Raw genomic sequence first — 17,429 nt, forward strand, 5'->3', positions numbered from 1 at the left:
AAAGTGACCTTGAAATCCTGATCCTTCTGCCTCCGCTTCTCAAGTGCCTCGATTACAGGCTTGTGCCTCCAGCTTAACCACACTGAGTTTTGTTTTAAGTGACATAGGTCGATTCACAAGAAAAGTGTTCACAAGAGCCAGGCATGGTAGCACAGGTCTGTAAACCCAGCTTTTGGAAGAATGAGGTAGGATATAAAGACTTCTAGGCCAGCCTGAGCCTGACTAAGACCCATGTTACTTCAAGAGGCCTTTTTAAGCCATAAATCTAAGCTGAGAAGTTCTAGCAGAATTCCAGAGTGTATTATGGTCTGGGAGTGGCTCTGGGGTCAGCTGTCTCTCAGCACCCACAGGACATGGAGGTTAATGCCTCTTAGGAAACCAGGCTATATAGCCAAAGGCATCACCCACAGCAAAGGCCCTGAACACACCCGTTTACTTCAACATCTGTCTTGAAAGGCAGATGGGCCCCCCTAGAGTACTGACTCCTTCACATCAATCTAAGGGAGAGCCAAAGATGGCTCAGGGGAGTGACTAGGCCTGCTCACCTCACAGACGCCACACCGGCGGCGCTTAAAGGCATTCTCCTTGTCTTCCATGTCATCCTTCTCAATCTGCTCTGAGAAGAAAGTGTCAAAGATCTGGTAGACCAACTTGGTGGTGGTGGCTTTTGTGGGCCCTTTGTCCTTCTCCTTAGCAGAATCATCAATCTTACGGCGTCTCTCTGCTCGCCTGAGACAAGTAGCCACAATTTTAGTGAACCAGACAGATTGCCTTCTCTGGTCAAGTCTCCCATCTAATTCTTGCTACTTCCTTACCTCTGTCCCAGGGTGACCCCGGCCAACCCGATCAGGGCTCTCATGCAGGGAGACAAGAAGATGGGTGACTCATCATTGTCCTTGGCATCATCATAACTCTCTACCTGATTCACCACAAACTGGGCATGGCGCAGGAGGGAGTCCTCTGTGAACCGGTTCAGGTTAATGGCAGAAGGAGGGACAGTGGTCTTCAGAGGAGAGGAAAAACAGATCAGATGTTTCTAATATTTTGCCTCCTTGCAATACTGGGGGAGGTGGACCCTAGTATTTCATGTATGCTAGGCAAGCAATGTACCAAAAACTGTACAGCCCCATTCCCCCATTGGGGATTCTAGGCAGGGGCTCTACAACTGAGCCATGCCCCCATGCCAGTTGCATTAATCTTCAACCAAAACTCTGTGGTAGTGGAAGATTCTGATTCTGAATGTCATGCGTCATCCATGTTGTATGTATGTGGATCCAAACCCCTCCTAGAGAAGGCAGAGCTCTCACCTCAATCTTATTTATTAGGTCTTCATAGACGGCATGAGGATTGTGTTGCAGGAACTCAACCACAATCTTACTGATATAAATTTTCTCCTGCATCAGTCCAAATATTGGTGCATAGTCTGGGCTGGGTTCCATCAGAATGTATTCTGCAAATGCTGGGAAGAACACATGACTTGGTTTTAAAGAACAGTTCAGCTAGGGTGATTAGCATTTCTAGCTCCTCCAGCACCTGCCATTTATGCAGAAAGCTGTTTGGTTTGTTTAATAATGGGAGTCCTGTCATGTTGCTTAGGCTAGCCCCAAACTCCTCAGTCTAAGTAGTAAGAACAAGTAATCTGCTATATCCAGCAGGTAAGACATTTTAAAAAGCTGTTTCAGGGCTAGTGAAATGGCTCAGCAGATAAGGGCACTTTCCTACAAGCTTGACAACCTGAGCTTGATCCAGGGACTCATGGTAGAGGGAATCAATTCCTATAAGTTGTCCTCTGACCCCCACATGCATGCTATGGTGTACACACTCATCCACACAATAAAAGAAAAAATTAAGGGCATCTCCATCTTATGGTCTCCAGGCTGAACACAGGCAAGTATTCGTTTTGAGCTTCCAGAACAATCTAAAATTTAAAACCCCACAACCTAATCCACAAGAATCCAATTCCTCCATTAGCTAGCTCCACCTGGGCTTGCTGGAGCCAGATGGAAACAAGTCAGCTGAGATTTGGACCCATTGAGTTGTAAACTCCTGATTGTCATACAACTGGAGGATCAGCTTCCAAGCCAATCATGATGAACACAGGTCCTCCCCGTGTCCGAGATGAGACAATCCTTCCAAGGCTGACCAAGCCCAGACAGGTAGAGGGTCCAGGACACCTGTGCTTGGGCAGAAACTTACGAGTGCTAAAGCCAATGAGCGCCTTTTCACCACCATCAAAGCCAGTGATCCACCACTCATTGATCGGCCCAAGGTTTTTGGCATTAACACCACCTGTGGAAAAGTGTCTTGATAAGAAACAGCCTAAACATGGTGACTCAACTCTCACCCCAGCTAGAAAACCCAGCCGCATGCAGCCTCCCTCCCTATTTAGGGCCACTTTGTTCAGTTAATGACACAACCTCCCATGGGACATCTTGCTTCCTAAATTTTGCTTCTTAAACAACCCTTGAACATTGCACGTACCTGGACCATGCCACATACCTTCCACGGAGGGATTATCATCATAAATTGCTTTGGCACAACCAGAAAAGTAGAGTTCAATGTTCTTCTCAATAAGACCAGTGTCGACAGGACACAGGTGACCTCGATTGCAATACACACTATACAGGTAATAAACATCACTTTACCACCCAACTCAGCACAGAGGGACACAAGTCACTGTCAAACTCAAGGTACACAAACTAAGTGAAGGTTCTAGACCCAGCAATGTCTTATCACTTAACAGTGTCTCATCCCTCTCTCAAGACAAATACGAATACCAGGACGTCACAAGATTCCCCTGTCTCTGAAGTTGTATCTGGTTGGTTGTGAGCTACCTACATAGGTATCCGGAAAATTGACTGAGTCATCTTTCCAGACTAAAAAGAACCAGAACACCAGGCCTGAACCTGCACAGGGCCTGTTTCACCAGCCACACAGTCAAGGGCTGCATGCCCTCAGTCATCTTCCCCCACCAGTTAGGCTATGGAATTGAGTGAAGGAGGAAGCCTGACCTCAGGTTCTCTAAGGATGCCACAGTGGGATTTCACAGCTGAGTGCTATCTACAAGCAACTGACCCCTCTGATGTCTACTGCCTTTTAGGGCCTAGCCCTGTAGATAGCTGGCAGACATCCTTTATAGAAATCAATGTTCCAGTGACAGGGAGAGGAATAGGGCCAACCAACCAACTAGCAAAGAGTACTGTCACAGCCACTCCCAGGGATCTTGATCCAATAGTCCCAGAAACTCTAGGGCATGGTGGGTTCAACATCTAAGAATATCCAGCAATGATGTCTACTGGGACACCAATGGGTGCTCTTGAGGGGACTTTTGTATCACGTATAGCCCAGAAGGTCTTTGTGTCCCAGTCCCATCACATCTGGCCATGCTTCTCCACTCACTCTGCCTTCAACCAGTGCACAGTTGGCAACCTCTGTGAGCTCTTACTGGTTTTCTGTGACCAGAAAAGCAAGGGTCTGAGGTGCTATGCCTGTGAACTTGGCACCCTGAACATAGATGGTCACTGTGTGAGCAAAAGGATAAGGTTCAAAATGGCATGAACTAAATAAAAGACTTAACATTCAAAGCAGCAAACCAATCTGGGGGTGTGGTCCAGGGTTAGATCTCTTGCCTAGAGAGCAGGAGGCCCTATGTGCTACCCCCAGCACAGTGAAAAAAATATTACAACTGCAACAAATGTAGGCTTGGATCAGAGTTTTGAGTTGAGCTTGATCAATTTAGAAAGTTCTAGGCAGGGCTACATAGTGAGATCTACATTTTTTCTTCCTCTTTAATTAAGCTTAGTGGTTGACAAAGACTATCTCCAAAAACAAACAAACAAACAAACAAAACAAAACCAGGGTTGGAAACATGGCTCATCTGTGAGGTGCTTGCCTGACTTAAGTAAATGTAGCTCTGGACTGACGCCCCAGAGAACTATACAATGTGGGAGTGTTAGCACAAGGCCAGGAGTTCGAGGTCATCCATGACTACCTATCAAGTTGGAGGCTGGCCCCCAAAAAAAAAAAAAAAAAAAAAAAAAAAAAAAAAAACCCAGAAAAATCCAACAAATAGAAATAGCAGTACAAAATTCATACTTGTAGCTGAAGTCTACCCAACCTTAACTGGCTTCCTGGCTATTGTCAAAGAAGAGCAGTTTGAGGAGTCCTGTGGTTAGGACCAATGACTATATTTGGATGCTTCGAATATGGTGCCCATCAGTAAGACACAACCACAGGGCATGGTAGTTACCTGAAGCAGGTCACCTTGTGCTGGGGAGAGGACTCATAGCTTTCAAATGCAGTCGAGTTGGACTCATCATAGATGGACAGTTTCTCACTGACCAACATTTGGAGTTCATCCAGCTGAAGGATAGGGGACAGTGAGACATGGGCTTATGGGGATGCAGGGGATGAAAGGGGAAAGCAGAGCATGGACTCACAGCATCTGGAGGGTGCTGCTGGTACTTTAGATCAGGGTCATCTAGGAACTGGCCGCACTGCGGGCACCGTGGTGATGCCGTCTGTGGGAAGAACAGGTATGGCCTCAGGGCAGGTCTCCTAACATCTGGGAATTGCTGTGCTGTTGCTGGCCAAGTCCCTGGATGTGCCCTTACCTTTGGGATCACAGTTGATCTGGTTTGAGTCACCCTTTTCACCACTCTGGAAGGAAGCACAAGATTGTTGGTATTTCAAACTGGAACACACTACCATCAGACTTGCACTAACTCTCCCTAAAGTACTCCATGCATGCTGGTGTCAATATCTATGGTAACTGTCACAGTGTTGAAGGGTTGCTGGGCAGAAACAGAATACCTGGCCTCCACTCCAATCCCACAGAAAGCTAAGACTGGTGTGGCAAGTTCACTAATGGGCACTTCTCACCCCCTTTCAAGAATTGTCTAATAGCATTACCTGCTCTGTAAGGAAAAGGTAAGTGCTTACGGTTCTTTGAGTGTCATTTTTCGTTTCTTCTCCTCCTAAACAGGAGCAAGAGGAACAGAGTCAGGAACAAGTTAGGCTTGGATGATACTTTAGATTAAGAACTTCCTATACTGTCAGGCAGTGGTGGGCACACACTTAATCTCAACACTCAGGAGACAGAAGCAGGTGAATCTGAACTTGCTCTGTGGACCAGGCTAACCAGGACAGCCAGGACTACAGAGACACCCTCTGCCCCACCCCCAATAAACTTTTGTATAGGTGATTGTCATAAAACTCTGGAAAAAAAGCTGGTTAGATCAGGGAATGAGGACCAAATGACACCAATATCCAAATCCCATTTAAAATCTGTCTGCCCTAACCTTAGAAGCCCTAAGGCAGGAGGACCATTGAGTTTGGGGGGGGGGGGGGTGTCAACCTAGGATACTTGGCAAGACCCCATTTAAAAATAAAAAAAAAAGGAAAACAACCAGGTGGTGGTGACATATGCTTTTAATCCCAGACTTGGGAGGCAGAGGCAGCAGATCTCTTGAGTTCAAAGCCCACCTGGTCTAAAGAGCAAGTTCCAGGACAGCCAGGGCTATACAGGGAAACCCTGTCTCAAAAAACCATAATAAAATAAAATAAACTAAACACAAGAGTAAATAAGCCCACCCCTAGAATGAATATATTAGGAGCCAGGACCCTTAGGTAGGTTGAGTGAGGCCCTAAGATATCCGCCAGTTCTCTCTATGTACGAGGAAAAGCCATGTGAGGACACAATAGCAACACCAAAAGGGGTCTAGGAGCCAGAGCACCCTCTCTAACAGCTAACTGTGGGGTCCTTCTAAATATGAGCCTCTTGAAGTCACAAGCTTCAAATACATGCATTACTAGAGATGTCAATCACTGATAGCCTAAGCAAGGCAACATACAGAATCACTTCCAGTTTATAATAACTTTTAATAAACTCGAAAAGGGAAGTCATGTTAGGGCCGGGTGGTGATGGCACATGACTTTAATCACAGCACTTAGGAGGCAGAGGCAAGTAGATCTCTAAATTCTAGGCCATCCTAAATTCATAAGGTGACTTTCAGGACTGCCAAGACTATACAGAGAAACCCTGTCTTGGAAAAAAAAAAAAAAAAAAAAAAAAAAAAAGATTTCCTAGCTGCTCTGGAAATAAGTCCCTATATAGACCATGCTGGTCTCAGCCTGCCTCTTGCCTCTTGCGTTTGGGGTTGTGGCTATTCTGCAGGTCCTAATGGGCCATGGAGTTAGAATGGCAACTCTAATAAAAGTAGAGCAGTAAACTCTGGTGCCCCTTCTCCCCATACAATGTCAGACCCGTTGAATCCAAGCTCTCCCACTTCCCTCCCATCCCTAAGCACCAGAGGCACTGACCCTGGGCTTTGCTTCTCACAGAAGCACTAAGAGCAGCACTATTCTGTCTGACACCCACATGTGTTCCTTATTTAGGAAAGGTGGTAGATTAGTTGATGTGTGTGCTTCAAACTGATCTCTCATAAAACTGTCAAGTCTTCAATTAACTTTTTTCTTCTTTTGCAAGATTTGGCTATGTAGCTCAGGCTGACATTGAGTTCTAGATCCTTCTTTCTCAACTTCCTGATGCTGGGATTATGGTTATCAGCCACTATGCCCTGCTTTCTTTGCCATTTCAGTTCAAATTAGTACCCACAGAAGAGACAATGTACTGTTAGTGATGGCTACGATGGCACTAGGTGATAACCACAGGAGCTGACACATAAGTGATCCACTGTGGAGCAAATACTATCTAGCCTATGTGTTTCAAATATGTAGTCCTAACTTGTGGAAGGTAGAAGCTTTCCCAAGTCCTGGATCTGGCCGGCCCACCCCGTCTACTACAGATGATAGGCTGTTAGTCGTTTTTAGGAATTTAGGAGGTAGCACCATGCTTTTTGTGGTATCATCTGGAAACAGTGATGGAGTCATGGGTTATGTCCCACTGGCTGACCTGGAGCTCACTATGACCTCAAATTTAAAGCAAGCCAGCCTTTGTCCCTGGTGCTTTGAAAGCAAACATACCTGCCCTATACCTGGCCCCCTTCTCAATTTTTTCCCTTTTTCCCCCCTTTGCAGAGCTGGATATGGAATCCAGAGCCTTGCATGAACTAGATGGCAACCAGAGTGGCCTAAGTAGCAACTGTCCATGGAGGTTTGACCCCGGACATCCACTATCTCAAGCAGCGAGAAAATATATTGGGCTCAAGCTGCCAAGACAGGCTATGCACAAAGACAGTGGTGTCAAAAACATTCCCATAAGCAAGCAAAGGAGAGAGCCAGCTTCTTGCACTCAGCAACTCATGTTCAGCTTTAGTAACACTAAGACAAAGAAGAGGGTATAGATATGGTGGCTCCATCTATACTCTAGCAGTCTGTAGACTGACAGAGGGAAATGAGGGAACCTGGACTACAGAATAAGACCTTGTTTAAAAAAACAAAAATAAAAGCATTGGGTTAGAACTAACAGTGTGGCTCAATAGCAGAGCACTTGCCCAGTAGGCCCAAAGACTTGGCTCTCATCCCCACACTTAAAGACAAATGATAGCAGAGGCCAAAAGAGACCATATACTGGACAGATGTTCATGGTGCCTAAGTCTGGGCTAAAAATATCACAGGGTTCACTGAGTCACCACACCTCCCGAGGTTCCTAGAGAGCAGCCAACAGCAAGAAACAGACCAGAGAAGAGACAACTAAGAAGTTGGGAAACCACAGGACACTTTCCACAAATTATAGCCTGTGCTGAAAACTTCTACATTGTTAACACTGAGCCACATAATGATGCCTGGATCAGCTATAGACCATATAGATGTTAACTGCATGCTGTGACTTACTTATTAGGGACAAAGTTCCCTAATCACTAATTTCCTGGAACATAGGTAGCTTATAATTACACAAAGTCTAGATACCCCCCGCCCCAAGACAGGGTCTCTAGGTATAGCCTTGGCTGTCCTGGAACTTAATTATAGATCATGCTGGCCTCAAACTCAAGAGATCAGTCCACATCTGACTTGAAGTGCTGACTAAAGATCAAAGGCAGGTGCCACCTGCCAGCTTTTGTCATTTTGTCTTAACATAGTCTAGATCTTAACATAGGTCACAGTTCATGCTAAAGTAACAGCAGACAAATGTTAGATGGTTTAGAGGTTAAAGAGCACTGGCTGCTCTTCCAGAGGTCCTGAGTGCAATGGAGGCACATGGTGGCTGACAACCAACTGTAATGAGATCTGGTGCCTTCTGCATGTGTCCCTGAAGGGCAACACTGTATACACAATAAACCTTTAGAAAAAACAAAAAAAACAAAAAAAAAAAAAAAAAAAAACAAAAACAAAAAAACAACAACAACAAAAAAAAAAACCAGCAGACAAGCAAGTTGACATGGCACACACTTGTGTCCAACAATGCTTACAAGGAGACTTTGTCTCAATAGAAATAAACCCTGAAAGACTCAAGATCACAACAAACTAGTTATGTGCTAGTTTCTTACACTGTGGCATTGTTCTATTCACACAAGTTCTCCCTCTTAGATTTTAAACTACATTTGTCTATCATGTATATATGTGTGTGCATGTGCCATGGTATGCATGTAGCAACCACAGGATGACTTCTGGAGTGTGAAGTTAGCCTGGGCTACACAGGCAGATCCTGTGTTAAGAATACTGGCTCTTCTTCCTAGTATCCATAGCTAGTTCCAAATGAAGTGGCCCCTCTTCTGGCTTCTGTGAACAGTGCATGAACGTGGTACAGACATACACGCAGGCAAAATACCCAAATACGTACAATAAGACAGGGTTTCTCTGTTAACAGCTCTGCTGAGTCCAGGCTAGTCTTGGACTCGATCCACACTCCCGTTTTCTTCTGTAAGGAACACAAGAGCCAATTCTTTTCTTACTTACCCTTTCCTCTTCAGACTCATCCTCAGTAGACTCTGTAGTCATCTGCTCCGATTCTGCTTCCTTGGGTCTCCGTTTGGTGGCTCTGTGAACAAGGAACATTAGCTTGGAAAAAAACAACTCCAGCATACCCATTCTGAAAACGACAGATAAACAACCCCCTCTCAAAGAGGGAAACCCTGGCAGATGAGATAGCTCAGGCACCTTACAAGTCTAAGGAGCCAAGTTTAATCCCCAGCATCCATGTAAAGCTGGCACAGCAGGCACAGGCCCATTATCTCAGTGCTGGAGAGGTGAACACAGAAGGATACCGAGGTTTCCTGGTCAGCTGGTATAATCTCCATCAGTGAGTTCCAGAGACCCTGTGTGCCAACCTCTCGACTATATACAAACACAAAAACACTGCCATGTATGGTAACTCATACTTGGCAATCTTAGTACTTAGAAGGCTAAGGCAGGATCATGAGTTCTAGGCTGACCTGAGCACAGTTGAGACCTTGCCTCAAAAACCCAGTGAGGGACATAGCTCAGTGATAAAGAGCTTGACAGCATTAGATTCTCAGTACTGAAGAAACAAAACAAAGAGGCTGGAGAAACGGCTCAGTAGTTGAGTCCAAGCATGGTGGTCCACAACTGTAATCTCAGCCCTGAAAGGTTGAGGCAGAGGATTAGGAACTCAAGCGCAGCATGGGCTCCAAGAGATATGGTTGAACACTTGCAACTACCAAACTAAACAGTCATGGAGACTGCAGATGGCCAACAGGATTCCCTCAAGTTCATGAGCTAGGTGATGGAGCTGAGCCATACACAACTGAACAGGTGTAGCCTGGCTCCCCAAGTCTGCCCCATTCTCTTGTCTGCTCCATCTCTCTCCTTAAAAGAACCTTTAGGAGTTAAGAGGTCAGCAAGGCAAAAGCACTTTTGACACTTACAGATCTCTGGGTTGACTTCTGGGCCTGGACCTTCTTTTATCCTGGCAGCAGAAACAGAGGAAGAGGGAAAACAACATTACTTCCAGAAGCTAAGCAGGGTGACTGCAAGAAGTATGCAAGGTCAGCATCTTGGTTCTGAACACCAGGAGACATTCTCACCTGGGACCATAGGCTAAGACTATAAATCTCTAACCCCACAAATCAGAACAAAAGAACTTGTTAATCTGAAGAGCTTTCCAACATAGGAAAAGCAGGAGGCCTCCTTTATGTCCAAGTGCATATGGACCTTGCCATAAAACGAAACAACAAAAAAAAAAAAAACCACAGCTGAGTGTGTGGGTTTACTTTAACTCCATTACTTGGGAGGCAGAGGCAGTGGATTCCTGAATTTGAAGCCTGGTCAACACAGTGAGTTCTAGGCCAGTCAGGACTACATAGCGAGACCCTGTCTTAAATAACAGGGGCTGGGACTCAGTGGGGCAAGTTCCTGCCAAGCATGCACAATGTTCTAGGTTCCACCCTCAGCTCAGTATGAACTGGGAGAAGTGTCACAGACCTGTGATCCCAGAACTGGGGGCTGTAAGTGTGGGACAGAAGAACCAGGAGTTCAAGGTAACCCTTGGCAACTTAGTGAAAACTGTTTAAAATAGAACAAAAAGCAAAACAGAATACATACTTAGACACTGATTACCTAGCAATTTCTGAGTTTGTGAAGTATACCTCACTGATAAGCCCATCTGGAACAAGTGAGTCTATGCACACAACGGAGTGTTAACCTCAGCCCTCCCTTCCAACACAAGGTAGCTATGAGGCATTCTGGGCTAAGGACACACAAGCTTGAGGCCATTCTGGTACCACAGCCTGAACCCGATGACTCGGCACTTGCAAACAAGCCTGACAATCTCAGGGCTCCATATGGTAGACAAAAAAAAATTTCTTAAAAGCTGTCTTGACATCTACATGCACCCACACATACAGGAAAAACGGGATACAAACAAAGCTCCTGACTAATAGTGACCCACTGGCATCTGGTAAGAAAGTGAGGCTTGGAAACATCACTACACACTGGGGTAATACCAAAGCTTCACCTGTTGCTCCCTCTCAGCGGGCCACTAATGAGAACACTAACTGGCTCTGCCTCCACTCTTTGAATCTCAATGGGGAGGTAACCAGGTAGACATTTCCCAGGCATTTCCTAAGGTGGAATCCCAAGACACAAGTGTGTGACCTCACCTACTGCTCTGGAGCTCCATGAAGCAGGACTCCACAGACTGAGCACTGTACCCTATCAGAGGCCTCGGCACCAAGCAATCAGTCTTCCATGTCCCTGAGATTCAACCAATCGCAGGTGCAAGAGGCTCAGGAAATGGTTCTCAGACCATACAGACTGTCCTTGCCCTGTTCCCTAAACAATACTGTAACAGTAAACAGCATTCACAGAGTATTAGGCAACACACATGCACTAGAGGGGACTTATAGATGTCATTGGGACCCAGGCAAACACCAAGATATTTTACTGAGAGGATCCTTGAAGCACCCTCCAACTGCATACTTTAGCTTCAAAGGGAGGATTATGGTTGTTTCGAGATGGTCTCCAAAAGCCTAGGCTGGTCTTGATCCTCATCTTTAGCCAAGATGAAATTCCTGCTCCCATCTGTGCTAAAGCTACAGGGGTGTACCATTTTGCCAGACTTGTTTTGAGGGTGCTCAGTTGAGCATGTAGAGGGGGAAAGTCAAAAATTGAACTTAGGCCGGTGGTAGTGGTGCACACCTTTAATCCCAGTAGTTGGAAGAGGCAGGTGAACTCTTCGAGTTCCAGGCCACCCTGTTCTACAGAGTTGCAGGACAGCTTCTAAAGCTACACAGGGAAACCACGTCTCGTAAAACCAAAGTAAACAAATAAACTAAAAAAAAAAAAAAAAAAAATTAAACCTAGGACTTAAGGGAGCGGGCTTGCTAAAACAGACAATTCAGAGCTTCAACTCTAAGTGGACCAGTCTTCAAAAAAAAAAAAAAACAGACTTTACATGCACCTTGGTCCAGGCAAACAGGGTCAGATATGCAGTGACAACAAACACCCAAGGAGACGAGGCAAATCTGCCCAAGTTAACAAGTGACATAAGGTTTTTGCACCTAGAACCCTGCCCAGCACCATCTCTGCCAATCCCGCAGTAGTGCAAAGACAATGCCCATTTGAGATAGATAAGGACTTTGCCTTTTCTTCTTCATCGTCCACTTCCTTGTGAGTTCCTGGTCTTGCTTCTCTGTCTGGCTCCTCCCTTGATCTCTGCCTCAATGTTCTGCCACATAAACAAACAAACAACTCACATGAACACTGGTGACCAAGACTCTGGGCACCATCCAAGTAGTCAAAAGAAGGGTTTAAGTGATTTTCTCCCAGAGTTCAATAGGTCATCTTTCCCATCCACCTGTTGATCCTTTATAACTTTTATTATGTATTTTTGCAGAATTGGAAACTCAAACTTAAGTGCATCATGAACTGATGACAATATTCAACTGGGACCCACCAGATGGCTCAAGAGATAAAGGACTTGCCATCTAAACACGAAGATTTGAGTTTGATTCCCACAATCCACTATGGGAGGTGTGAACTGAATCCTGAGAGCAGTCCTCTTACCTCTGCAGGCAACCTGTAGCACGAGTACTTTCAAATATACCTGTGTGCACATGCACATGGACCTATGAGCTACATCCCTCAGTTCTTCAAATGAATGATAATCAGATGCTAGGGATTAAGACAAAAATCACCAGCAGGCCTCCACTGACAATCTGGGGCCTGGAAGGACTGTCTTCACCTGGATCAGCAAGCATAACGGCTGGCCTCACAGAGCAACCCTGCTCTTGGATCAGACACTTGGTTGTCCTCTAGACCTGGGACTTCAAGTGGGTATCAACTGAAGCTTTAAAAAAAACAAAAGCAAAACCTACTATCTGAGGCTGGGAAAATAGCTCAGAAAAGGACAAGAGTCCAGATTGCCTAAGCACACTACATCAACACTGGCAATCCACCATTGGTTCCAGTGTTTAAAAGGCTGACAAGGGGAGCCCCAGAGGGCTGGCTCATTAAGAATCGTCCTACCAGTGACCCTGTATTCAATTGAGAACTCCTGCCTGAAATGAACAGGTACAATAGAAAGACATTTATGTCAGCCTCTGGCTACTAAATCCGTCTACACACACATGCCCACATGTAAGATATATGTCAAAGAAAAAAAAAAAAAGACATCTGTTTGGATGCAGGACAGGCCTACAATCGCTGCATTCCAGATGCTGAGGCAAGTAAGTCTGGGGCCAGCCTGGGATACCTAGGAGATCGAGATCCTATCCATTAAAAACAAAATCACAAACAGTATGAGGAGACCGGCACTACTCACTTGTGCCTCTCCACTGCCACAAGAATGTGCTCAGGTGGAGTAAGTTGTGTGACAAGTCAGTGCACTGCCCCCTGCCAGGATCAGCTGCTGGCTAGCAGGCCTCTGATAAGCTTTAAGCTGCTGAGCTTTTGGGACCATAGGCCACCACTCTAAGTACAAGCTAACTTACATAACCACTCACTCACACTACTAAAGGAGTGTGGCCACTGTGACAGGACCTGAGAAGGTCACTATGATGTCAATCTTCGATGGGGTAGTCTGACTTGCTTTTATTGAGGTAAGGTGTCTATGTAGTCCTGGCTGAACTTAGAGATCCACCTGTCTGAGTGCTATGAAGAAGGGCATACACCACAATGCTCCCATTTTTTTCTTTTTCCAGACAGTATCTCTCTATCTCAGGCTGGCCTATAATTCATGGTAGCCTTCCTGCCTTGGCTTCCAACCTCTCAAGAGGAGATTACAGTTGTGTTCACCATGCCCCAGCTTTGTCTGGCTTTATATGTGAGTGTAGACACATGGAAGTCAAAGACAACTTTCAGGACTAGGGTCTCTATTATGTGGGCTCCACAGATTGAACTCAAATTGTCAGACTTGTGCTACAAGCACTTTACTTGGTGAGCCATCTCACTGGGCCATGGTTTGTTTTTCAGCCATTAATATTTTATGCATACAGTGTTTAGTCAGCATGTATCAGAAGCCAAAAGAGGGTGTCTGATTCTGATTCAGCTGGAATCTGGAGTTAAAGGCAGTTGTTAGCTTCCATGTGGTTATCAGGAACAGAACCCAGGTCCTCTGAAAGAGTAGCTAATGTTCTTACTAGCTGAGTTATCTCTCCAGCCTGCCTTGTTCTGGCTTTTCTCAGAACACAAGTGCTCAGTACCAGTCCCTCATTCACAGCTGAGCATTACAGGGCATAGAGGCATGCCAGCTGCACTTACAGTTCTCTGGTTTGACGTCGAAGTCTCCTGTCATGTTCCTAAAAGAAAAGAATAAAAAAGCCTGTCTACACATTGAGTTCCTGTCAGCCAGATACACATACACAATGAGTCACACATACACAATGAGTCACTGGTACCACCAACTAAGGAAAAGCCATTTTTGATTGGTCTTGAATTCCTGCTATGAAATTAACAGACCCGAACAATCCTACTAGATTCTAGTTAGTGAAGTTGGTAAGGTGAACACTTATCAAGACCACTGTTGGGTGGCTCTCCCTGGAGTCCAGACTTGTCTTTCTATGACTGAGGAGCCACACCCAGGCTGCTAAGGTGTTTCTCTCAACCCTCACATTAAGCCCACATTAAAGTATCTTTATTACCAGGGTGGTGGTGGTGCAGGCCTTTAATCCCAGCACTCAGGAGGCAGAGGCAGATGGATCTCCTAAGTTTGAGGTCAGCCTGGTCTACAGAGCTAGTTCCACCAACAGCCAAGGCTACACCGAGAGACATGGTCTTGAAAAACCAAAGTAAATTATGTAAGAAAACTGCCTTTTCTTTTAGTGGAGTCAGCAGACAGCAAAGACTTTTTTGGTTTTTCAAGACAGGGTTTCTCATAGTGCTGGCTTGATGGAAAGAAATGATTACATTCTCAGCCAAGGAGGCAATGTCAGATAGGATCCTCAACAAGAAAACCTAACTTAAGGATGGGACCCAGAGCCTCAAGCATGCTATTACCAACTCTACCACTGAGCTAGGTTCCAGCCCAGGAAGGCAGTTTTGTATTTGTATCTGGATGTGCTATGAAACCTCCAGCACTTTCTATGCTCAAAAAGGAGACCTCCATAGAGACCTTCAGTCAAGGCTTCCTAATCAGCTGTGACTCAACCACTGCTCTGCCCACCCAACCTCCACCTCATTCTGAGAGCCAGAGAGACATGCTGGAGGAAAGAAGGTGGTAAAGGGGCTTCACCTGTTCACCTTGCTCTTCCTGACTCAACTGGGTTCCCAGGGTTACTCTTTCCGGTTCCACCATAGAAATTCCAGTACCACTGTCAGGCAAAGCAGAAATTACATAGGCAGGACCCAAGCAGCTCAGTCCCAAGAAGCAGCTCCTGAGCCCAGTTTCCTCCACCAACAGCATGAGTCACCACCCCAAGACCATGGTAGTGAAGTGTTCTTTCACATCAAATACTCAGGGGACCTTTCAACCCAGACTTCATAATACCAGGAGACCTCAACTTGTTCTGTGACGAGGGAGAATTCTACATGATTTGAAAGATTAATACTTTGCTCCCAAATTTAGTGTCCTTAATGGTTGATAGTTACCAGGGAAACTTAATAGGACTCTTCAGGTTTCAGAAAGTAATTTCTATAATTGAGACAAATCAAAGAGGAGATTATAGGGCCCTTACCGCTCTGTGCCAGTAACTCTGCGTCTCTTATCCTGGCAGAGGGAGAAATAGAGAATAAAACAATGTTGGTTTGAAAGGCAGATCAGGGGTTGGGTAGAGTGCTTGCCTAGCAAGTGCAAGGCTCTGGGTTCAGTACTCAACTCCCCCCGCCAAAAAAAAGGTAGGGCAGCTCAACCCCCAAACACGAATTAAACAGGGTAGGTAAAGCCATTTATGCAAGCCCAGACCTGCAACCCAGCACTCATGCAACCAAGGCAGGAATAACCGTAAGTTCAAGACCAGCCTGGATTACACAGTGACATCCTGTCTCAAAAAGAGGGAGCAAGGTACATGGAAAGATGGCTTAGTCACTAAAGAGTGCATTTTGTTCTTCCAAAGGAAGAAAATTCAGTTCCCAGGACCCATGTTAGTGGTTCACCACTCCCAGTAACTAGCTCCAAGGACCTAGCGCTTCTGGCTTCATTAGGCACCTATATGCACGAGCACATACCCACACACAAAAATTACAAATACACACATAAAAATCCCAACTGGAATAGTGGTACAAACTTGTCATCCTAGCACTTGGGAGGTGAAGGCAGAAAGACCCAGAGTTCAAGCCCAGGTTTAACTACACACAGTTCAAAGCCCAGTCTGAGCTACACAACACTATCTCAATATATTTGTATGTATCACACACAGGCACCCTGTGGTATAGTGCTTATATTGGTGAAGCCCTAGGTTTGACCCCAATACTGAAAAAATAAGTCTGCCTCCTCATGCCTTCATACCAGAACTATAGTATCAGCGGTTAAAGGACTCCAGCCTGCTGGGCTGCACTGCCATATTCAACTCCATCAGGCTCCAGTAAGACACATTCCATCAACGGCTCTATTCTTCTAACACCCCTACCACAAGGAATGTTTAGACAGACTACCTTTGCTCACTCTGCCAACAAATACATCAAAGTGTCTAGAGTCAAGAGGGCTGACCCACCTGGTCTCTCTCCTCTGCAGACTCATCTGAGATTCTCTTTTCAGATTCTTCCTTGGTTTTCCGTTTAGGGGTGCTGTCATAAAGTGAGGAAGAGACTGTTAGTTCTCAGACCACACAGGCAGACACACGCACACGCAGTGTCATTCACCCAGGGGCCTTCAATAACTTCCCTTCTTTCACAAAAGAACCTCTTGCAGGCACAAGTTATCTTCCCTGCTAGGAGGGACCCATCTTTCCAGGACTGAAAGAAGCTCGTTCTCTTTTTTTTTGTTCTTCGAGACAGGGTTTCTCTGTATTGCTCGGAGCCTGTCCTGGAACTCACTCTGTAGACCGGGCTGGTCTGAAATCACTCAGATCTGTTGCCTGACTCTGCCTTCCAAGTGCCCCATCAATGCCTGGTAAAGATTGTTTTCTTAAAATTAAGATACTTATTTTAAATTATGTGTGCTATGTGCTCTTGGAAGCTAGGAGACTATTAGGTACCCTGGAACTGGACTTAAAGCAGTTGTGAATACCAGTGCTCAACATTCATAATATATTTATTTTTAAAAGAAACTTTTAGATTTAATTTCATGTGTATATGAGTGCTTTGCCTGCATTTGTGTCTATGTACCACAATGTTCAGTGCCTGTAGAGGTCAGGAAGAGGGTGTTGGATCCCCTGGTGTGAGCTACCAGGTGCTGAGCCCTGAACCCAGGACCTCTGCCAAGAGAAGCACTCACTTAAGTGAGACATCTCTCCAGCCTCACACGTATTTATATACATTCATACTGTATGTTATGTGGATGCATTTCTGCAATAGGATTGCCCATTTGGGATTGGTGGAAACTGCTCTTTGTTTTGAGACAATGTCCCTCACTGATCATGGAGCTCACAGGCTTGGATAGACTATCTGGCCAGCCAGGGCCCAGAATCTGCCTGCCT

General features: G+C 45.5%; 1 protein-coding gene across 1 annotated transcript in view; it reads right to left on the reverse strand.

Moving 5' to 3' along the window:
* The window catches only part of Dnmt1 (DNA methyltransferase 1), a 43,528-nt gene that overhangs the window by 14,416 nt on the left and 11,683 nt on the right, over nucleotides 1-17,429 (reverse strand). Inside the window, exons 6-21 of the mRNA XM_051196747.1 lie at nucleotides 16,506-16,578; nucleotides 15,531-15,562; nucleotides 15,089-15,167; nucleotides 14,119-14,156; nucleotides 12,001-12,085; nucleotides 9,786-9,826; nucleotides 8,857-8,938; nucleotides 4,942-4,976; nucleotides 4,614-4,659; nucleotides 4,440-4,520; nucleotides 4,250-4,362; nucleotides 2,500-2,618; nucleotides 2,197-2,289; nucleotides 1,308-1,459; nucleotides 816-1,003; nucleotides 546-729 (exon numbers count right to left, since the gene is read on the reverse strand). Of these exons, the coding sequence (XP_051052704.1) occupies nucleotides 546-729; nucleotides 816-1,003; nucleotides 1,308-1,459; nucleotides 2,197-2,289; nucleotides 2,500-2,618; nucleotides 4,250-4,362; nucleotides 4,440-4,520; nucleotides 4,614-4,659; nucleotides 4,942-4,976; nucleotides 8,857-8,938; nucleotides 9,786-9,826; nucleotides 12,001-12,085; nucleotides 14,119-14,156; nucleotides 15,089-15,167; nucleotides 15,531-15,562; nucleotides 16,506-16,578 (1,441 nt within the window). The remainder of the gene's footprint in view (nucleotides 1-545; nucleotides 730-815; nucleotides 1,004-1,307; nucleotides 1,460-2,196; nucleotides 2,290-2,499; nucleotides 2,619-4,249; nucleotides 4,363-4,439; nucleotides 4,521-4,613; nucleotides 4,660-4,941; nucleotides 4,977-8,856; nucleotides 8,939-9,785; nucleotides 9,827-12,000; nucleotides 12,086-14,118; nucleotides 14,157-15,088; nucleotides 15,168-15,530; nucleotides 15,563-16,505; nucleotides 16,579-17,429) is intronic.

The sequence above is a fragment of the Phodopus roborovskii genome, unplaced genomic scaffold, assembly GCF_943737965.1.
Source record: "Phodopus roborovskii unplaced genomic scaffold, PHOROB, whole genome shotgun sequence".
In the NCBI taxonomy this organism is placed as follows: Eukaryota; Metazoa; Chordata; class Mammalia; order Rodentia; family Cricetidae; genus Phodopus; species Phodopus roborovskii.